The sequence below is a fragment of the Fragaria vesca genome, linkage group LG6 (genome assembly GCF_000184155.1).
Source record: "Fragaria vesca subsp. vesca linkage group LG6, FraVesHawaii_1.0, whole genome shotgun sequence".
Taxonomy (NCBI): Eukaryota; Viridiplantae; Streptophyta; class Magnoliopsida; order Rosales; family Rosaceae; genus Fragaria; species Fragaria vesca.
The window spans coordinates 31,531,367-31,553,549 of NC_020496.1; the positions used below are offsets into that span (position 1 = coordinate 31,531,367).

The 22,183-nt window shown below is 38.6% G+C and overlaps 6 protein-coding genes across 6 annotated transcripts; all 6 read left to right on the forward strand.

The window, feature by feature from the left end:
• Positions 1 to 824: 824 nt before the first annotated feature.
• LOC101305575 (lamin-like protein-like) lies at positions 825 to 2,350 on the forward strand. Its single transcript, XM_004304218.1, has 2 exons — positions 825 to 1,087; positions 1,716 to 2,350. The coding sequence occupies exons 1-2, from the start codon at positions 889 to 891 to the stop codon at positions 2,057 to 2,059; spliced, it is 543 nt and encodes a 180-aa protein (XP_004304266.1). The 5' UTR covers positions 825 to 888; the 3' UTR covers positions 2,060 to 2,350.
• Positions 2,351 to 3,731: 1,381 nt separating this feature from the next.
• Positions 3,732 to 5,188, forward strand: LOC101313339 (lamin-like protein-like). Its single transcript, XM_004306069.1, has 2 exons — positions 3,732 to 3,888; positions 4,671 to 5,188. The coding sequence occupies exons 1-2, from the start codon at positions 3,732 to 3,734 to the stop codon at positions 5,018 to 5,020; spliced, it is 507 nt and encodes a 168-aa protein (XP_004306117.1). The 3' UTR covers positions 5,021 to 5,188.
• Positions 5,189 to 5,579: 391 nt separating this feature from the next.
• LOC101313632 (cell division topological specificity factor homolog, chloroplastic-like) lies at positions 5,580 to 7,018 on the forward strand. Its single transcript, XM_004306070.1, has 2 exons — positions 5,580 to 5,672; positions 6,400 to 7,018. The coding sequence occupies exons 1-2, from the start codon at positions 5,580 to 5,582 to the stop codon at positions 7,000 to 7,002; spliced, it is 696 nt and encodes a 231-aa protein (XP_004306118.1). The 3' UTR covers positions 7,003 to 7,018.
• An 832-nt stretch (positions 7,019 to 7,850) lies between these two features.
• On the forward strand, positions 7,851 to 10,071 carry LOC101313917. The gene is made up of 7 exons (XM_004306071.1): positions 7,851 to 8,129; positions 8,336 to 8,430; positions 8,548 to 8,653; positions 8,783 to 8,901; positions 9,080 to 9,266; positions 9,400 to 9,543; positions 9,758 to 10,071. The coding sequence occupies exons 1-7, from the start codon at positions 7,851 to 7,853 to the stop codon at positions 10,046 to 10,048; spliced, it is 1,221 nt and encodes a 406-aa protein (XP_004306119.1). The 3' UTR covers positions 10,049 to 10,071.
• Positions 10,072 to 13,172: 3,101 nt separating this feature from the next.
• On the forward strand, positions 13,173 to 16,551 carry LOC101305864 (probable WRKY transcription factor 3-like). Its single transcript, XM_004304219.1, has 4 exons — positions 13,173 to 13,715; positions 14,588 to 15,276; positions 15,362 to 15,520; positions 15,979 to 16,551. Exons 1-4 carry the CDS (start codon positions 13,287 to 13,289, stop codon positions 16,259 to 16,261), a joined length of 1,560 nt encoding a protein of 519 aa, XP_004304267.1. The 5' UTR covers positions 13,173 to 13,286; the 3' UTR covers positions 16,262 to 16,551.
• A 1,392-nt stretch (positions 16,552 to 17,943) lies between these two features.
• Positions 17,944 to 21,317, forward strand: LOC101314206 (probable serine/threonine-protein kinase At1g54610-like). The gene is made up of 9 exons (XM_004306072.1): positions 17,944 to 18,426; positions 18,520 to 18,804; positions 18,892 to 19,209; positions 19,341 to 19,568; positions 19,741 to 19,838; positions 19,928 to 20,030; positions 20,113 to 20,532; positions 20,634 to 20,769; positions 20,854 to 21,317. The coding sequence occupies exons 1-9, from the start codon at positions 17,944 to 17,946 to the stop codon at positions 20,877 to 20,879; spliced, it is 2,097 nt and encodes a 698-aa protein (XP_004306120.1). The 3' UTR covers positions 20,880 to 21,317.
• Positions 21,318 to 22,183: the final 866 nt, after the last annotated feature.

Consider the following 22,183-nt stretch of genomic DNA (forward strand, 5'->3'; position numbering starts at 1 on the left):
ATCGGGAGAGAATATATTTCATTTGACATAAATTGTTCCTAAATTGTAAGGCTTAGATTTTTCAACGTAGGATTACATTTTCAAACATTTTTCCTTACATGGAGCTATAACTTGTACAACAGCTTGAATGTGCAAGCATTTTGGATATAAACCGAATCATGCATTGTGCACACATGACAAACTCATACACGGATAGAATATATGGACAACAAATAGCTGTTATCATGACATTAATGTTCTCACATGCTCATACTCCTACTCAAGCCAAATATGTATAAAATAGGTTACGTGAATCATGTAATCTTACCCTTGATGAAGGATTTTACTTCCAGCTGGAAAATTATGCCTGTTGATGTTTGTTAATTGTGCTAGTTTGAACACCGCATGATTCTAGAACAAGTAATCATAGTCAAGGCATTAGGCATGTAGTTAGAGAGAGTTCACAGCTATGAAGAAATGATAACAGTCACAAAATTTAAGATTGATTTTTTGAAGGGAAAATTTCGGATTGATTGAAGTTGTTGGAGTTTATCAAGGTGATTGAAGTTGATGGAATTGATCAAGGTAGTCCTGTAGTCATAAAATTTAAGACTGGGGATAAGTCCCCCTAATTTGTTGGATTCAACACTAACTTTGTTTATTTTAGTTACAAGAATTTTTTTATTTTCTGGTAAATTTGAAAATATTTAATCATTTGTATATAGTAATCCAGATTAACTAACATCAAGATTTCAAGATGAGTAGCCTCTGGTCTATTCAGATCTACAGTGAGTCACATATTCATTTCTTTATAATAAAAGGGCCTATTATAAACAACCTTCTCTCTGACAGAACAGAAGTCTAAAACCAGAGTGTTCCAGACTGAGCTAGAGAGAAACACAGAGAGCAATGGAGGGTGTGAGAAGAGGCTTTGGCTTTGGGTCTGGTTCAGCTATGGCGTTTGTGGTGCTTTTGGCCTTGGTTTTGGTCATGGCTCCAGAAGCCTCAGCTACTCGCTTTACTGTGGGAGGTAACAAGGGCTGGACTACCAATGTGAACTACACTATTTGGGCCCAAGACAAGCACTTCTACAATGGAGATTGGCTCTGTAAGCTCTCTCACTCTCTTTGATTGTTTGTCTTTCAGATCTAAGTTGTTGTTTTATGGCTGAAAGTTTCAATCTTTGGTTCAATTTGTGCTTCATGTTCAGTCTGAGTGAGCCGGATCTGGAAATGGCCTAGTGGGTTTTGCTTCAATGTGCTTATATGTGGGTTTTGTTTTGGGAGAATCTTTGCCTCAAAGATAGACACTTTGCTCAAATTTATTACAGAGTAGATCAGATTACTTGGGTGGTTTCTGAATCCTGGTTCTTTGGTTTGTAAAGCTTTCATTTTGCATACCGAGAAAAATGTAGGAAAAGGAAGAATATTTTTACTCATATCCATAGATTTCATACTAAATGAGGTTCCTTTTCAAGTTCTGAATTAGTATTTCATAAAATGCTAGCTGGTTCAGATCTGAAACTGGTGCTATTTTTTGCTCCTGGTTTTTGCTGTGAAGAAATTCAATGCCTTATTAGTACTATGTAGCAGTTTACTTTCTTATACTACTTTGGTGTGTGAAAAACTGAGACTTGGAAAGTTGGAAGATTGGCATCTTTAGACTGCTGAATTCTTAAGACTTGATATCGAAGATGAATTGAGTACTAATTAAAATACCATATCTGTTTTCCCCAGTTTTTGTGTATGATAGGAACCAGCAGAATATCCTAGAGGTGAACAGCACAGACTATGAGACATGCAATTCAGATCATCCTCTTCACAATTGGACTACTGGAGCCGGAAGAGATGTGGTTCCACTAAATGTGACGAGGCGCTACTATTTCTTGAGTGGCAAGGGCTTCTGCTACAGTGGCATGAAGATGACTGTTAAGGTCGAAAACCCACCTCCACCTCCCAAGGCTGCTCCAGTGACGAGCAAGGGCAGCGCTCCATTATCTCCTGTGTTTAGATCTCAATTTGTGTTGCCAGCCATTTTTGCCATGGGTGCAGTTTGGGATTCATTTCTTAGGTTCTGCTAGCATAAACTGAGCTAATATTGATGGGTGAGGATATCAAAATGAGTAATCAGTGAGGATATCCAAATCACATTATAGACAATCTCTTCTAGCTAAGCCATTGATTTGTCCACATTGGTCCTTGTACTTTAGATTTTCTTGATGCTTTTTTGGGTTTGTGATTTGTTGGTGTTGTTTAAATTTCATGTTGGTGGAGTTGTTGATCTGAAATTAATGGACAATGCTTTGATCAAGGGACTAGATTGTGCTGTTGGTAATTTCAATTGTTATTCTTTAAGATGGTTACAGTTTTCTTTACTTATATGTTGGACCGGGAGTGATTGGTGGCATTGGTTATGGAAGTGATAGCGAGTTGTTGTGTTTTTAATTTGTTGAGATTTAAGCATGGTGCTCATGTGCTCCCATCTATACCAAACGACTTCTGTTTAGAGACAGAAAGAGGGAAACGACTTGTGTTTTGAGGCAGAGAGGCCTCAACTTGAACTTTATTCCAGCAGTCACATGAATCAAATCAATGAAATCATGTTGTCTAACTCATGATCTCTTGGGAAGATTAATCAAATCAATGAAATCCATATCAATTTTGGATTTTGGTCAAGTCATATATATTGCAGTTTGTAAATTACGATGGTGCAATACTCCTGGGTTAGTCTAGTGGAAGTAGACTAGAATGACGGACGCAATCGGAATTCTTTTGGTAATAGGAAGTCATTGGTTCTCGGCATGTGAAAAAACATTCATTGAATAAGGGCCATGCCTAAAATTGCTCTCGCCTCATAACCGTAGCAATGTCGATTTGACTAGTTAGAAGAAGAAACTGACACTGTTTAATTTAGGGCTCAACGAAAATGACAGACTAATGACCAAGCTAGTTCCTAAACATTTCACACTAATTTGACATTGTTCTACCACAAGGATTCAACCTTTACATAGAAAGCCTTAACCTTGATTAATAATCATTAAGAAAGAGCTGTATACAATATGAACCTTGATGGAAAAGTACTAAAGTCCCAAACCTCAATCAACCATATATTGAGGACTCATTCTAAGGGGGCAGCGTATCTGTGCATGCAGATTAAACCAGTTCTTAGTTAAACTAGTTTATACCAATTAGCAAGTTTCACAAGGAGGTTTGGAGTTTAAGAGCATCAACATCTGCTAGCTCTCCTTTTCTTACTTTCACTTTCTCAAATTCGTCCATTATTACGAATCTCACTTTGCTTACTAGCCACTGCCAGTAACAACGTGGTTTTTGCTTTGCCTTTTACAACTCCTTCTTCCTCTTCTTCTTCTTGTTCTGCTTTAACTGACATTAAACACAGAGCTCTCATTGGACATGGGGGTTTGGTATGTTTGACTTGGACCCACAAAATCGTAGTTACAGATGCAGCAGCCAATTGTGCTGCGCCACGTGTTACATTGGACTCAAAAGCGACTGTAAAATGTGACCGGTCCATTACGGTAAATTTTGAATTTTTTTGACAGAGTTGAAAACACTAATAGCCAGATTGTAACATTCGAGATTGATCATTCTTTCCTTATATATACACACGTAGACCATATATGCCATTTACCATATACTCTCTTTTCAGACCAATATAGAGAGAACTTGCAGGGTTTAGAGAGATCTGCAGGTGTTTGTTTGTGTGTGTGAGTGAGAATGATGAAGGTTAGAATGGTGACGGCGACGGTGATGGTGGTGGTGGTAGGCTTTCTAACGACGAGCGCGGCGGCCAAGCTGTATAAGGTGGGAGACGAACAGGGATGGAACCCGAACGTCAATTACACTCAATGGTCCGCCGATAAGGAATTTTACGTCGGCGAGTGGCTCAGTACGTATACCATAATTTCCTCCTCCTCTCTTCGATGCACTACTGTCTGATTATATATGTATGAATCTTTTTCACAAAATTAGGATCTTATAGTTTACAGGTTACATTTCACAAGTCAATGATGGTTGGTTTTGGTGTTGTGTTCCATCCATGTTCATGCCTCTAGTTCCTCAAATGTTTTATCATATTTTATTTAGTTACAATATGTGTGTGTGTGTGTGTAGGCTCTTGGAATTACCATCATAAGTTCATAATTATAATCTTTTCTCAATCTGAAGAGGGTACTTGGTTGATTTTGATATATTCAGATCACTAATTAAAAAGATACATTTAACTCACATGAAGTCTATATTGAATCTAGGGTATGATATTAATTATGATATTTTCAATTTCTTGGCCTTTTATCTTGAATTTAGGTCATGAGACTCATGTGAGTCATGTCTTATATATGAACATCAGTAAATTAGTTAAGTTCTGTAATTTAGTTTTATGGTAATCAATACCATATGAAAGATTTTTGTGTTAAGATCGATTAAAGCTTCGTATGTAAGGTATGGAACTAATGAGGAACACATGATTGATACCAAGGAAGAAAGAAAAAAAAGCAATAATATTCCAAAGTGGAAAAGCAAACAAGTACAGTATAGATTTGTGCATGTCCATTAGTCCATGTAATACTTGTGTTTGATACAGCACTCCATAATTAACCTGCTTATTTAGTTCATTGATTTTGCTTAGCATCAGTATTAACATTGCATGCTTCTCGTGGTGTTTCGAATTAGTATTCAATTTCGACAAGAGGTACTACAATGTGCTGGAGGTGAACAAGACCAGTTATGACAGCTGCAATGACCAAGCGTTCATAACCAACATCACCCGTGGCGGGCGAGATGTGTTTGAACTCAAAGAGGCTAGGCCGTACTACTTCCTCTCAAGCGGAGGATACTGCTACCATGGAATGAAACTTGCTCTTGTTGTCCAAGAACATCCGCCGCTTGCTCCGGCACTGGCTCCAGCTGCGTCGAATGCCTCTCCCAATTCATTAACTTCCTGCCCTCAGATGTCCATTGTGTCCCTCATTGTGATTTCAATTGCTTTGTATCACACTTTAGTTGGTGAGACTTGCAATTAAGTTTGGCTTTTAGAAAGGAGGAAATGGCATTTGTATTCATAGTGATGTCTATGTGACTTGGGATTGTGCTAGGCTAATGACTATCTCATTTACGTTTTTGGCTCGCTTGTGCTTATGTATCTCTATGCATTTAGCATATTAATTCATATATTTGAGTGACGTTCTATCACACTCAATCTAGAAATACATGAAACCTGCAAAATAACACAAAAGTATGACTTGTATATGTATCATATCCTTCAAATTAGGTCTATATTCAAAGAGAATCAACACGATGTATCAAATTGAAATTTCTTTCTAATAAATCGGCCTTGAAAGTCGATTACAGAATCAATATTATGTCTTCGGATAAATTTGGTTTCTCTGTTTGAATTCATTACGGATCTATCCGTTAGTATCAATGCCCATAACATCTAAATTACAAGAACACCCTCGTTAAGTTTCCCTCAGTTTTGTTGACTGACACTGTTGACCCAGCCGCCAAATACACACTTCACTCTTCAGCTCAAAACCGAACTGATATAGTTCTGAGGAGAAGAGAGCACAAAGTGAAAGTGAAATGGCGGTTTCTAGGGATTTTGGTATCTCTGCGGCATTGGGTTCTTGTCCTTTTAAGCACCACCGCCTGGGAAGCTCTTTCCAACCTTCTAAGGTTTGCATCCCAGTATTTTTTTTGTTTTCTGCAAAATAGTTCAAATTTCATGCATTATCTAACTGGGTTTTGCATTTTATCTTCATTTGCGTCATATATTAGTAGGCATTTATTAGTTTGGTACCCAATTTTGGATCTTGACAGCTGCTGGTTCCTATAGTGTGTGAAAGTTTCAACTGCAGAAGAGATAATTTAACATGCATTAAGCTCTCACAATAAGTAGACTTAGTTTAACCCATTAAACATCAATTAGAGGTTTTGGCGAAACAATGATGCTCTTATATCAAAGAATTGGGGTTTAATAAGAATGTGAATAGTTAGCAAGAAATTGTAGAATGTGAAAGTAAAACTGCTACCATCTTGTATTCATCCCTTTTCCTTTTTACCTTTTCTGACCCCTTTAAAGTTGTAGTTTTTAGTCATACAGCCATACAGGACCTATTGTTAGACTTTAGTTAGCTTTTATGTGAAGTAGACACTACAAGTATGGATTTGGCTTTGGTTTCTTCTGAAAAGTATCTGAACCAGAGGTTTAGGACTAAAGCTTAGCACCCTCAGTTCTCTCATTGAATAATATGAAGTGTTTACAATACTTCGTTGTATTAGAATCATCAATAGTCCTCCAGTGGGCACATAATACTCTCATATTTGTTCAATATTGGGGCTTTGAATCTTGAGGAATGCTATAGATACCAGACTGATCAATAACCAATCATCTCTCATGCAGGTAACCTTTAAGGGTTGTTATGGTGGAGGATTAGGTAGCACATGGGAGATGACACAACCAACCTGCTTAAATTCAAAAGGTTTCAAGTCTAACTGTCTCTATAACCAATCGTTCGAGATTGCAAAAGACAGTGAACTTATTCCTGAACCTGTAAGCCAAGAAACAGAAGGCTTTCTTCTTGATGCTATCAATATGAGCTTCTTTGAGCGTCTAAACTTGGCATGGAAGATAATGTTTCCTTCACCATCGACTAGAAGAAATTCCAATGCAAAGATTGCCAAGCAACGCTTGCAGATGATCCTGTTATCTGATCGATGTGCAGTAACTGATGGTGCAAAGCAGAAAATTGTGAGCAACATTGTGGGCGCTCTATCTGACTTTGTGGAGATAGACTCACAGGACAAAGTCCAGCTTAGCGTCTCAGCAGATTCAGAAACAGGCACAGTCTACTCTGTGACAGTTCCTGTTCGGCGCGTGAAGCCTGAACATCAAGCCGTGGATGAGCTTGGCGCCATGACAAATGTTGAGTACAAGGATACCGGGATGTCATCAAATTCTGTTGATGTTAAGTTTGATTTCTACATCCCTAAGAAGTCTGCGTAGAATCCATGCTCATTGGCCCTTTTAGTGGAGTAGATAACCAAGTTGTTTAGTATTCAAGGATCAAAATTTTGAGTTGTAATTTGTAAATGTAAGCTCTTGGTTTGTAGGTAGCATAAACTAGAGTGCGCAGTCACGTGAGAAATGACATTGCCACTATTTTCAAGTCTCAACTCTGTCCCTCATTGTGGTTTCAATTGCTTTGATGACAAATTTTAGTTGGTATAGACTTGCAATCAAGTTTGGCTTATAGAAAGGAGGAAATGGGATTTGTATTCATAGTGATGTTTATGTGACTTGGGATTGTGCTAGGCTGATGAACGATCTCATTTACAATTCTGAAGCTAGAATTGTTCTTACCGCCTGCGCCAAGAACCCAACTGCGTCAAGATCGATAACTTCGGCTTGGACTCCACCGTTGTGGTCGTCGGAGACATCCATGGCCAACTGTAATGTTTTGCAATGGAGAACAGAATCTTCGTCTTCAATGGAGAACAAAGATGAGCTCTTTATTTTGTACCTTAGGGACGAAAAGTCACTATTGTCCCCACGATCTAATCTATTTACGTATCCGGCCGTATCAGACGCGTATTGGCGAGTTTCCGGCCGTTTTACGCTGCTTCCGGCCATACCAATGTGTACTCAGTCCCATTTAGGTTAAGAATTTGTTCTCAGAAATGCCGGAAACGTGTCGTAAACTCTCTGATACGCGTATGATACGTCCGGGTACGTATTCGTAAATAAATTGGATCTTTGGGCAATAGTGACTTTGACTCATTTGAGATAAGATATTATATAACCTCTCTATTCCTTTCTCTCTTCCTCTGAACTCTCCAACTTGCTCTGTTTCCATGGCTTCCACTTACAGCTGCTATTCACTTTCACTCTCTCCCATACCCAATTCACCAAACCTCAACAAAACCCAACTCTTTTCCACAAGGCATTACACCCCAAGCCCGTTTTCCAGCTCCATTTCCAAACCTTGGAGCCCTGGAATTCGAGCTACCAACTCATCGTCGCCGTCCACGGCAGTTGAAGAAGCTCTCAAGGCCAGCCAGGAAGCAATGAGCATTGAGAATCTTCAGAGCTTCGTCAATATCAACTTGGGCAAGTGGAATGGCTCCTTCTTTGTAAGTAAACTTGGCCATGAAAATGTTTGGCTGCAAAAGTTTTGAACTTTAGTGAGCTAAATGGAAGTGTACTTGTTGGGTTTTTGGTTTTCTGGGTTTAGTTGATGAAAGATTGAATCTTTGTTTCTCTTTTTATTTATTGTTTTATAGTTTCTTGGCAGCTATGTGTTATTGAGATTATTGATCAGTTTGGGTGATTTTTTCAGCAATTTGATGCTATGGGGAATCTGTTGCATAAAGTGCATACCAAGCTTTCAGTAAGTTCTTATGGAGAAGATGAACTCCTCAGTCTCATTCAAACGTAAGCTTTAGTTTCACTCATTAGTCATTACATTATGAATTAGAAATCTAAAACATGAAGGTATTCAAGGACAAATTTTGACTGTGTAGAGTGGCATGATGCTATCATGTTCTGCAGGTTATATATTAAACAAGCTGCATCAAGTGGATATGAAGATGAGGAAGAATGGGCGGAATACAAAATCAAGGAAACCAACATGTTCACTGTGGACAAATATCAACAGGTGGGGATTTCCTAAGCAGTTGTGGATAACTTAAGTGTGTTACTTTCATTGAAGAGATAACATGTTACATTAGACTAGATTTTGTGATCAGTTGTTTTCTGTTGAATATCTATTGTGATTAGTCTGCAGATTGGCTTCTTCCCCAATGAGAGAGCATTTTCTCTGAGGTACCAGACGGCTGGCATGTTAGAAACTGTGTTAAGACAAGGGGTTCTTGGGGAAGATGACACCGGTGAAGAATCTCCAAAGTGAGTGGTTTCGCTCTCAAAGTTGTTCATATGAATTATTGTATAAGCATGGTTCTTATTTCCTTTTTTGTGTAGAACTAAGGCTACAATTGGTGAGGATGTCTCATATGCACACTTTGAATGCTTTTACTAAAGTGGTTCATTAATCCAAGTCCATTTCAAACTTTTCTGTGTGTAGAAATCTAAAGCTTCCCTCCCGTAAGCCTTCTATTGTATGTGAGAGTTGTCTATATTCACTGGAAAAGGATATGCGAATACGAGCATTCCAAATCATGGACCCAAAAGGTTTTAGCGAGATGCTTCTCATCTTCCTTGAGGAAAGAGGTGACGGGGTGCTTCTTCCTCCTTCCATCGACAATAATGCGGTAAGTTCTACAAAAAAAGTTACCCTCAAGATGCTATATATATATATAATTATATATTAGAAACAGAATACACAGAAAGCTTGTAGCAATGAACTTCTTTTAATTATGTCGTTTTCTGTGGTATCCATCTCAGGAAGGCACAGACAGAATTTTGCCATTTCTTGGCAAGTGGAAAGGTCATTCCATAACAAAAAGGAGTGGTGTTTATGGATCAACAATGGCCGAAGCTGATACAGTAGCATCTCTTGAAATAGATGATAACGGCCAAATTATTCAGGTATCTTTCACTCCAATCATTTTCCTCAGGCAATGTTAAATAAATTTCCTTCAGGCATGTTGGTATAGAACTATAGATAACAAAGAATTCACTACCCAAAATGAAAGAGGAAGGCATGTGTAATACTGTATTGATGATTATGTTTTCCTCAGGTATCTGTGTTTTTCTTCTTCTTACTCCCCTTTTATTTTCTGTTGTTGTTCAATACCATCAGGACATTAGTTCCACGTCTGCTGCTGGTGATGTTACCACTAATGTGCCGTGGACAGGCATCAAGTCAGACAATTTGGTTACATTTAATGGAGGTTACCAGATGACACTATTGCCTGGTGGCATGTACATGGGATGTCCTTGTGATGTAGGCAAGAATGTTGCGGAATCTGCATCATTCCATCTGGAGTTCTGTTGGGTCGAGTCCCCTGGCAAGAGACAAAGACTAGTTCGCACTTACGATGTTGAAGGTTTGGCTGTATCTACAACTTATTTCTATGAGACAAAACTTTGATCTTGTAGATACACTTTTAGAAAGGAAAAACAGATTCTTCTTCTGTCCATGGTTCTTCACAATTCTGCAGAAACCCGTTTTGCATTTTGGTCATGATTCTAAAGAAACACATCTGATGTGCCAATTTGCATTTTTGCTTGAACTAGTTGAGAGTTAACCCTCGAGTGACATATGTTTGATTATTGTAAGACATGCTGTACATTATTTGTGTAGAGTTTCCCATTTCTAAGAATATAATACCCAAACACTGGTTATTTTACTTCTGAACGCAAAATCTGATCCTTAAAACTAACCTCAATCCAGTGCAGAAATTAAAATCGAGTCTACTTACATCATCTAGGCCACTTAAAGATAGGGAGACTGAAGTAATGCTAGAGATTTCAGGTGTTTCTACCAAACTTGGACATCCTTGATATAAAGTAACAGTTGCAACAATAGCTACAGCAAATTTTACCAACAAATTGAACTTTTAATACTTGTGTAGAATGTCAGTGAATTATATTACAAGGCTGGAACAATTCAATTAGACAATTACACAGTTCATTACTATGACCACACCACTCTGATTCCGACCTCAAAAATCCTCCCTAGTAATGAACATCCTACGATGGCTTATTGTTCCACAATATTGGCACGGGGTAACGACATAAGGAACATACTTGACTTATCCCCAACTACCAGACAATGCAGTTTCCATGATAAAGGTGCAGGCATGGCATACAACTGATACAAGTGATCAACTGATCAAAACCAACACTTCTGCCTCGAAACCTACTTCAGTAGTCATTAACTCATTATACACCATCATTCCAGACATTAGGAAGACTAGAAATGCAGAAAAATCAAATGCAAGGCCAAGCTCTTAAGAATCATAGTAAGATTCTCACTTCTTTAGTTTTCACAACTTCTGCGCAGAAACCCCTTTCGTGTTTTAGTCATGATTCTGCAGAAACTCATATCTTTCATTGTTCCAACTACAATGTGTATACATTTGTTTTGTCACTTTGTATACGGTTTCCAGATTGATACATCTTTCTAGATTCGAAGTGGAGGCAAAATGAGTTCTGTTCTTCTGCATATAGGATCTAAACTTTTAGTAGCAGATAGATCAAAGCTGTTCTGTTGCAATAACTACATTTAGAAGCTTTCCAGATATCATCTAGCTTCAAACTTTGTTCAGGGCCAGTTTGGATGAATCTGAGGTACTTCAATCCAATGTTTCTAAGCCTGACAAGTTGCCTTCTGAATGAAACTAAGATGTACAAAGCTGTTCAGGTTCTTTAAGAAGGAAACATACAAGTTGTCAAACAGCGAAGTCTCTCCGGGCCCTTGATCGATTTTGTTTTATGTCAAGCAACTCGTCGTGTTATATCACTCTTTCTTTCATTCGGTGCATAGAAGAATTTTCGATTTGTAATTACGTGCACAACTTGATTGAGATAATGTCCTTTGCTTCTATACAGCTAATACTATGAGTCATATATGTGTTCCCAACCACTAAATTGCACATCAAATTAAATACAACCACTCCTCTTTTCTTCCTAACTTATTAATATGGCAACCTACATTTTGACATATTTTACATATAAACCCGCAATTTGCGTATAACTTAAAAGCAGCTTTTGGATTAGTCATTCATATGAAAAGGGGACAGAAGACGCAGAAGCAAACCCCAACTTGGGATCCATTCATAAATAAATTCATGAGCATGCTCTTTGTCAAAATTAAAAAATAACACGTAATTTAAATTACAATTAGCAAATGTAAATGTCAATGCTATAATTAATATATTATTAGAGCGTGCTTGAAAATCAAATGTTCTAGATTCTTGTTACTAGAAGGTTCTGCTGCAAAATAAAATTTGTCTGGTGAAGTTAAAATCAAGAACATGAAACGTACCGTCTACTACTTGCTACTTCTCAATTTTATTTGATTTAAATGTCTAAAAAGTCAGAGGAAAATGGAGATTGGAAGAGACATGGATGAGCTCAACAAGGTAACTGGAGGTTAGATGTTTAGTTTGGAAGAATAATTAAATCGACAATGCAATCTTAAAAAGATTAAAGATGGGAAAATAACATTTTTGAGAAATTTGGGTCCCCATTATGATGATGACATGACCCGTAGCTACTTCTTGTGAGTTGTGACTAATTTATAATCTCATTATTTTGATATTAGTTTATCTTTAATCGTAATTCACAAACACAACACCATTACCTTTATCTTTTTAGAAAATGACATTACTTATTTTCGGAAAGCCACAAATGATTTGATATAAAACTGTCTCTTGACATTTGTGTATATTGTTCTATTTTTGTCAAAGTGAAATATAACGATTTACTGTCTGTCATAAGGAATTCACTAGACAGTAATATTAAACGTCATCCCGACTCTAATAAAAAGTGACACAGAACTTTTAGATAGTTAACGCTAAACATTAAGAAGTTTAAAAATCATATACTGCCAAAGTACTAATATTTCTCAAACAATTAACCATAATAAAAACATGATTTTACTAAAAAGCATAATCGATTGTTAACTCTTTATCGTTTTAATATAAGACTCGTCGAATTTCTAATCTAAGTCGAATAATATTATCTCTTTTTATGTATACAAAACACTTAAAAGTTGAAAATGCCTAGTCAAAACCAACACTTTTTTCTTGATTTCACTTCACTTATCACTCTCCTAATCCAAAATCAACTGTTCTTTTCCTCACCTTCTCAAATTCATCTACAACACATAGAGATTAACCTCCTCACCTACACATGAACAAAAAAGAGAACTTATTACATACAACTAGAAAGCTAAGCATTGTTTGTTGTATTGGGTTTGTCTCGACCTTAGATGCCGGTCTAGTAGGGGCAATAAAGATTAAAGTCTTCATCATCTATCCATCTTTTGCCTAAATTAATTTCACTTTTTCATCAAATTTGCCATTTGGATTTAACCAAGCCATATAAAGCCTAAATAAACAAGAAAAAAGAAATTCAATTATTTAAAGCCAGCTAAATTGTCCATTTTTCATTTCTGCTGCGTGGACTTTCATCCCCACTTGAAATTCAGGATAGCACGAAACCCACAGAGAACAAAACCACCCAACCGAGCAGTAGTTGCAGAGGAAGAAAGAAAGAAGAAACAAGCACATACTTTGAAGAAGATAACAAAAACACAGTACTTCTTCTACAAAAACAGAGGATTTCAGAAACAGAGCACATCAGTAAAGCTCTCAACTTTAATGGCGGCTAAGCACCAAGACTCGATTTCAGCACGGCAGCCTCAGCGGCCGGTAATATCACTCCCTCCGAGGCCTTCCGCGGAGGCCCTTTTCGGCGGCGGATCTGGAGCCAGCCCAGGTCCGATGACTCTGGTCTCAAGCTTCTTCTCAGACTCAGGGTATGACTCAGATTTCAGGTCCTTCTCTCAGCTTCTTGCTGGAGCTATGGGGTCGCCTTTGGCACAAGTTAGGCCTGTCATGTTTGGACAGAACCAAAACCCAGTTAGGAATGAAGGTGGTGGGTCTGAATATGGAGGGGAGAAGAGTTCTGGGTTTAAGCAGAGTAGGCCTATGAATTTGATGGTGACTCACTCGCCATTATTTACTGTCCCACCTGGGTTGAGCCCCTCCGGGTTGCTTAACTCGCCTGCCGGGTTCTTTGCACCTCCGGTAAGTCGTGAATCGGTAATTTGTGAATGTAATTGTGCTATGTTTTGTGGTGGTCATGTACTTGTTTGGGAGGGTTAAAGGTGCTGACTTTGTTGCTGTGGAATGCTTGCTGTACTTTTGGGGTGAGGATAAGATCTGGGTGGTGGTTGGTTTTTGCTTGTTTTGATGTTTGTGGGTTTATTAATGTTGAAAAGTTGGGGTCTTGGATGCTTGTGATCTTGGAGTTGTGGGTTTTTAATGGTTTGTTTGGATGTCCTTCTGGAATTCGTATAGTTTGTTCATATCTTATGTAGTGGTATGATGTGAGCGTAAGTCTATATTTTGAATGGGACCCATTGAAAGTAGTGTTAGTACAGAATGCATGTAATGCCTTTGATTTGTATTAAGTTTGGCATTCAATGGCGATGCTTCCTGATACTAGATTCACAGTGAGGGTTTTCTTCATGAATTGGTATGCAAGGAAAGAACATAAATATTGGATTCTAGGTTATGAATTGACAAAAACTGTGTAAACGCAGTGCATCTATAGTTTAAAACGAATTAAGGCTTCATTTTCCTGTGTGTTAGCATAGATCTTTAATCACATTTCACAATCGATGATGGCCGTGGTTATGTATGAGTTGTGCATCTTGCATCTCTTTTGTTTAAAGCTCTTCAAATTGGTTAACCATATAAATGAAATGTTGAGGCTGGGGAAAGGGGAACATATGAAAAAGTTAACCATTCAACATTGTTGCATATGTCACAGATGATGTGGAACATATGTTGATTTTGGTGCTTGGCACCTTATTGACTTTTGACAGTATTATTCTGTATAAGGGGATGACTTGTATTAGTATGTGGTATTGATTCCTTGCCTTGTTTCAATGCAGAGCCCATTTGGAATATCACACCAGCAGGCCTTGGCACATGTCACTGCACTAGCTCAATCTAATTTGCAGATGCAAGCTGAATATCAATCTTCATTACTAGCAGCTCCCATAGAGTCGCAGCCAAGTAATGCTTCCTCAATCCCCAATGAAGCTTCTCAACAGCAAACAGCACCCTCAACATCTGAACTTGGAAGTTCCATGGTACAAACATCAGAGGCTTCTCGTTCTGATAGAAAATACCCTTCATCCCATGCCACCGATAAACCTGCAGATGATCGTTATAACTGGCGAAAATATGGGCAGAAGCAGGTTAAGGGCAGTGAATATCCACGAAGCTACTATAAATGTACACATCTGAACTGCCCTGTCAAAAAGAAAGTTGAGCGTTCACCTACCGGCGAAATAACTGAGATTATCTACAAGGGGCAACATAACCATGAGCCACCTCAACCTAATAAACGTGTGAAAGATGGAGGTGGTCAGAATGGACATATGGATTCACAGCCTAAGCTTGAAAATGGTTTACAAAGAAGAGTCGGAGATTCAAACAAATCATGTGAAGCTGTGCCTGAGAGGGATTATGAGCATACTCAAGCTGCTCCTGTGCAGTTACCAAGTGACAGTGAAGACTTGGGTGATGCAGAAACCAGAGAAGAAGGGGATGTTGATGAACCTAATCCAAAGAGAAGGTATTTCTCAAACCTTTCTTGTATATATTCATTGAATTTCAACCTTCTTTCTTCTTAATATTAAAATATCTATAATGGATTGCAGGAACATTGATGGTGTCGCATCTGAGGTAGCTTTGCCTCACAAGACGGTGACAGAGCCTAAAATCATAGTTCAAACAAGGAGTGAAGTTGATCTCCTTGATGATGGTTACAGGTGGAGAAAGTATGGGCAGAAAGTAGTCAAAGGGAATCCTCATCCAAGGTGGGAACTTCCTCAATACGTTTATTTGCTTATTTTCTGTTTGCTGATTTAAGATTTGAACTCTTGGTGTTGATATGGTGATTTAAGAATAGATACAGTAATAAACTAAAAAGTGACGATGTATGTTTGTTGCTCCCCTTTAGAAGGATATTGAAGTCTCTGAGTATGCTTTGCATTTTTATTGTACATAGACTGGAGGAGAAATCAAGAACTAATAAAAGATAAAATAAAGCTTGACTTGGAGATAAAGTTTTAGGGACTGATTGAACTCGCAACTCCCATGTGGAGTAAATCATTGATTAAGAAATGAAAAGGTTTCTAAGAGCTAGTCATAAGATTGGTATCCCTGGCATACATTAGTGGTGTATGAAAACTGGTTTTCTGTTATATTGATATCAACTTGGTGTATGGTTTTCTGTTGCGAGCGCTGTTTCTAATATAAATTTATATATTTTCAGAAGCTATTACAAGTGTACATACACCGGATGCAATGTGCGCAAGCATGTTGAGAGGGCTGCTAATGACCCAAAAGCTGTCATAACCACATACGAGGGGAAACACAACCACGATGTTCCAGCAGCTAGAAACAGCAGCCACAACATAGCCAATAACGCCTCACAGTTCAAAGCACCCACAGTTGTGGCAGCTGAGAAGCATCCCCTACTTAAAGGGAGAGAATTTGGCAATAATGACCAGAGACCAGTAGTTCTTCAGCTGAAAGAAGAGCAAATTGCTGTGTAATTAAGGTGTTATCAGTGATCAAGTACAGCGAACTAACATGGTGCATAATGAATAAGAAAGGAACTAAAAAGGTTTGCTGGTGTGTAATAGTTGTGTTCTTTATTTCTTTTCTTTTTTCTGCATAATATATATTGTAGAGGTTGATAAGTTTCGCTGGATGGTTTGTAAATGTTGGATGCAGATATAGTGTCACAGTATATAATTATTTCACACTGAAACTAGGTGTATACAACTGATATGCATTACCTTTGAAATACAGTAGCTATTTGGCTTGGCCATTCTTAGTCTATATGTTTCCTTCTGTTTAATTTTTGGCCAGTTGTTCCTTTCGGTTTTGTGACTAGCACAAAGCAATAAACCAACCATCAAAGTTTGGAGGCTGGATAACTCATCTGCCATGCTGGGATTTGCCATCTTGTTTTATTTTGACTGGAAATTTGATCTGGAACTACTTGGGTATTTCTGAAATGCTAAGGAACGTTGTCATGCTTGGTCTAAATAAACGGACCAAACGTCCATTTAGATGAAATCTTCCGTCGCTATTATTATTTGTTTTAAATACTTTAGCAGCATGGCTTTTCATATAGATGCTGACCCCAAAATCCGAGGAACATTGACCGACATCCTTGAACCAGAAGGGTCTAAACTTCATCATTTACACTAAACAATTGTGCACACTGCAGAGTAACAAGATGGACTCTTTTTTCTTTTCCTTTTATATTTCTTGGTCAGAAAGAGGAAGATGGTGTTCTTGATTTACTTTTAATACATAAAATTCAGGTTGAAAAAGCTAACAATATTCTAATTAGTTCTGTTCTTCATGTTTGTTTGAGATATAATCAATCATACTGTGCAGTGGGGCTGCTAGGCAGTTGGCCTGCAACCTCCATCACCTTACCTCAGACTGAGATGATGACACAAACACCCCACCTATCTCTTTCCCATTATTTTTTTTAACCTCTTTTCTTGTTCTTCTTCTTTGAATCCAAATCTGTCCGTCTCTGTTTGACTGCATCCGTTACCCTTAACCAACCCAATTACCAAAGCATGACAAAACCAGGGCAAACAAACCGAAATAACCAAACCTGTTCTTCTATTGTATTGTGCTCCAAACTACCACATTATAAATCGTTCGATTAGTTTACGGGATAATCATGAAAATTGTGTTAATTTAACGGCTCTCAATCCCGGAACCGTTACCACATTTCCACCTGTTTTTTTGCAACAGAGATAAAAAGCAGAAATAAAAAGAAGAGAGAGAGAGAGGAAGAAGAAGTAGTTGTTCGGACCCACGTCGTCTCCGGACAATTTGGCATTTCGTTTGTTCTGAAAACGCTACATTTGGCCAAAATCGAGCAGCATTGGCGGAATGGGAGGCAGAGATTCACAAAAACAATGACCACCCCATTCTGAAAATTTGGCTCCTCTGCTTTTGCTTCCTTACCCTTTCTCGTCAATCCTTTCCATTTTCTGATCTCAACAGAGCTGCTGCAACCCATTCATTTCCGGCGTGGTGCTCGTGTGTTCCATAATGGCGGGGTGAACTCCCCCTCTAAGGGACCATAGCTCTCTCGCTCTTCCATTTTCCCGATCAAAAGGCATTGCTTACTTGCTTGATACAAGTCGGCCGGTAAGTTTTCAGATTCCATGCTGACGGGAATTGGCGGCGGCGGAGGAGACGAATGGGTTGCATCAGCTCAAAACGGGCGGCTTCGGGGTCTCCATGTATCGAGTACTCGGCGGCCTTGGCAAAGAACGGCTCTGTTGTTCTTGCGCCTTCCTTGAGCAGCAAGAAAAAGAACAAGCAGAGTAATAACAATAATAATCTTATCAACTATTCATCCCAATTGCGAAGAGACAGTAGCAGTAACAGGAACGGTAATAGTATTAACAAGAAGGATCAGACTGACCGGAATCAGAATGTTGTTGACGACAATAAGGACAGGCCGGCTGAGGATCATAAGAGCAAGGAACTGAAGAATAATAAGTCCAAGAAGGAGGGCTCTGGGAAAGGTGGCTTCAGCTTCAAGTTGGGTTTCTCTCATAGATCTTTGGAGGCTGAACAAGTCGCCGCCGGCTGGCCTTCTTGGCTCAGCAACGCTGCCGGAGAAGCCATCTACGGTTGGGTGCCCCTCAAAGCTGACGCTTATGAAAAATTGGAGAAGGTAATCTATCATCATTCATACAAGTCTTGCATTATGTTTTTGATCAAACGGGGAACAATTTTGAGATTGGTTTATTTTGTGAATGTAATGTAGATCGGGCAAGGAACATACAGCAGTGTATTTAGAGCACGTGAAGTTGGAACTGGGAGGATTCTTGCACTTAAGAAAGTGCGTTTTGACAATTTTCAACCAGAGAGTATTAGGTTTATGGCTCGAGAGATTATGATTCTTCGTAGGCTTGATCATCCAAACATTATGAAACTGGAGGGGATTATAACATCTCGATCATCGAGTAGCATATACCTAGTGTTTGAGTACATGGAGCATGATCTGGCTGGACTAGTAGCTGCTAATGACATCAAATTCAGTGATGTGCAGGTTAGTTTTTGCTTGTCTTCTTAACCGGGTTTTGCAGAAGGATGAGGCTTTGTATGTTTTGTTGAATCTTTCTTGCTTTTTTTGTAGATTAAGTGCTACATGAGGCAGCTATTCTCTGCAGTAGAGCATTGCCATATGAGAGGTATTATGCATCGAGACATCAAGGCATCGAATATATTGGTAAACAATGATGGGATTCTGAAGTTGGCAGATTTTGGATTGGCAAATGTGGTCAACTCAAAAAGCAAGCAACCATTAACAAGTAGGGTGGTGACCTTGTGGTATCGTCCTCCCGAGCTCTTGATGGGAGCAACGGAGTATGGAGTATCGGTGGATCTCTGGAGTGTGGGATGTGTGTTTGCAGAACTCTATCTAGGGAAGCCTATTCTTAAAGGAAGAACTGAGGTGATTATATTGTTGGTGGAATGTGTTTAGCGCTTAGTGCGTACAACACCTTGTTTTTGTTACTTAAAAGTCCAATCTGCCACAAAGTCATGGATATTACAGCTGAAATTGGTATAAATCTCATTTTGCAGGTTGAACAATTACACAAAATTTTAAAGCTTTGTGGTTCTCCACCTGAAGAGTACTGGAAGAACTCAAAGCTTCCTCATGCAACAATGTTTAAACCTCAGTATTCTTATGAAAGTTCTCTTAGGGAGAGATGTAAGGAATTTCCAACCACATCGGTAGGCTTGTTACAAACTCTTCTTTCAGTAGAACCTTACAAGCGCGGAACTGCCTCCTCTGCCCTTTTGTCTGAGGTAATAATGGTGATGAAATGTGATCTCAGTAACAGAACTATTTTCAAGTAGAAATTCTCCTGTTTTCAAATTGGGGATCTACATTGTGATTCGTTACAGCATTCTCAAAATTTCGATAACTTAGCCCTTCGTTGATCTACTATTCTATCATACATTGCTTCTTTTCTTGCAGTATTTCAGAACAAAGCCTTATGCTTGCGATCCATCAAAGTTGCCAAAGTATCCTCCTACCAAGGAAATGGATGCTAAAAGTCGTGAGGATGCACAGAAGTAATATGTGTCACTTGATCATTCTTCAAACTGAGGATTATGTAACAAATCTCAGGCAACTTATTCTACAATCTAAACTTTGTTTTCAGGAAAAAGCATGGTCCTCGAGCACGAGAGACAGCAGCCAGGAAACCAAGGAGATTCCGAAAGACTTTGCAAGAGACTAACTCAGCAAAGATAGCACCAAAAGAGGTACATCTCATCTCTTTCAATTTGGGAAGAAGTGGGAAGCAATAAGCGAGCTAATGTAACTCAATGTATCCTAACTATGCAGGATGGACAAGATGATAACAGTACTCGTAGAAACAATGGCAGCTACCCCCATATCCTAAGGCCAAAAACAAACCTTCTGCATAGAGAGCCTCAAAAGGCAGCATTTGATACAGTTTCAGAGAACTACGAGTTGAATGCAAGCCAAGGAGACAGCACATTCTCCTCTGCTGCAGGCGCGCAATCAGGAGGAGGAAGCGGCTTTGCATGGGCTAAAAGGCGAAACGCAGAATTCAGTACTAAATCCATGGTTTCAGATGGCTCGAAAAGCCAATTCAGTGTGTTAGATACAACTTTCGCCAAGAGTGCATTTGACTTGTCGAAACCAGGGAATGAACATGCCAAGGCAATCCGAAAGATGCGAACTTTTGATGGATCAGAACTTTTCTTTGGAGATGGTCCCGAAGGAGATGTAGAAAACATGGTAAGCATTACTTTACACACAATCAGGAACCATCATGTTTTATACAACAACCACTCAAATGTTTACTCAGTAACGATCTTATTCTCTTACAACTTTGCTAGGTTCACAAGTCTGTAGACAAACATGTTATCGACTTCTCGGGTCCATTACTATCCCAACAGAGTAAAATGGATGAACACTTGCGAAGAAACGAGAGCCAAATTCGTCATGTGGCTCGCAGATCAAGATTCGAAAGAGGTAAACATCCCCAAATCTCAATCCCTCTACCATGAACTTAAATATTCAAACATGTTCACTGATAGCACGTTACTCATATTGCAGAAGCAGAACCAGCACCCTCACAATGATACAGTCAAAATTTCAGCAATGCTTGTTCCAACAAGGTCATCAAAACCCTCCTCAGATAGTTGGATTGATCTCAAAATGACAGAGTTCTTGCGTTCATAAGTGATTCCCTTAGATAAGTTTCATACCAACACTGTACACAATTCCACCATAGAGAAAAACAATGTAGTAAAACAAAACCCAACAAACAACAATTTTTTAGAAGCAAAACTGGTCTGCTTGTGCCTCTAATTACCACTGCTTACATCTCGATCTGTCTTGAATAATTATTTACTGGGTATTTTATAAAAATTGCATCTTTGTATTAGAACATCAAAACCCATCTGCTTTATTCGATTACTATCGACATAAATCATATAAAAAATTGAAGGGAAAAGAAGAAAAGATTAGATCTTGAAAGAAAGAAAAGAGAATGTGGGGCGAAACAGAACGCTCTCAAGCTGCTAAGACTGGAGCAACGAGAGCGGACATGAGAGCCCCCAAGCAAGTTGATAATGTGCGCCCAACGCACTAACGTGCGCCACGATTAAACCTCTCCCGTGGAATACCACGCCACCCCTAACTCAAGAGGGAAGCGCTCGGCCTCGGGCGCTTGTTTTTGCTCTCTCTTCCTCCCTCGTTTCTATATATACCCCTCTGAAGAAACCCTACTTTTTCTTTTAATCATAATAAAATTAAATAAATGAAAAATCATTTCCCGTTCTGTATTTTTATTTTTTTTTCTGAAGTGTGATTTGAAACTCAGCCAAGCTCGGAGGCTGACACTCACGCCCGGTTTTATTTATTATATTAATATCTTCCTAGGACAAAAAACTTGAATCTCGTGCTGTAAATTGAAACGTTACAAACATCGTTATAAAACAAATCAAGGATACATGTGACTCACTTAACCAATAGTCATCCACATAAGATACTCTAACAAGGTGAGACAATGAGAAAGTCTATTGCAATAAATATCCATGTGCAATATTTTCGAAATGTGTACAATTGAATAGTACTTAAATGAGCTTTACATAAAACGTGAACCCCGTGCTATAGAATCATTACAAATTATCATGTACCCTCGTAGAGTACATCTTGGATAATCACAAATGACTCACTTAACTAATGATCATCTATATAAGACACTATAACATAGTGATCAAAAAACACACAGTGATCAAGTCTATAGTCTATACATATGCAACATATTACATTATTTGTTTTACGATAAATAAACCGTAAAGTATACGATTGAATAGCGTTTAAGTGAGCTTTTACAATTATCCATAAGACCCTTAGAAAATCTTTTTGATTTTTGGTTTTA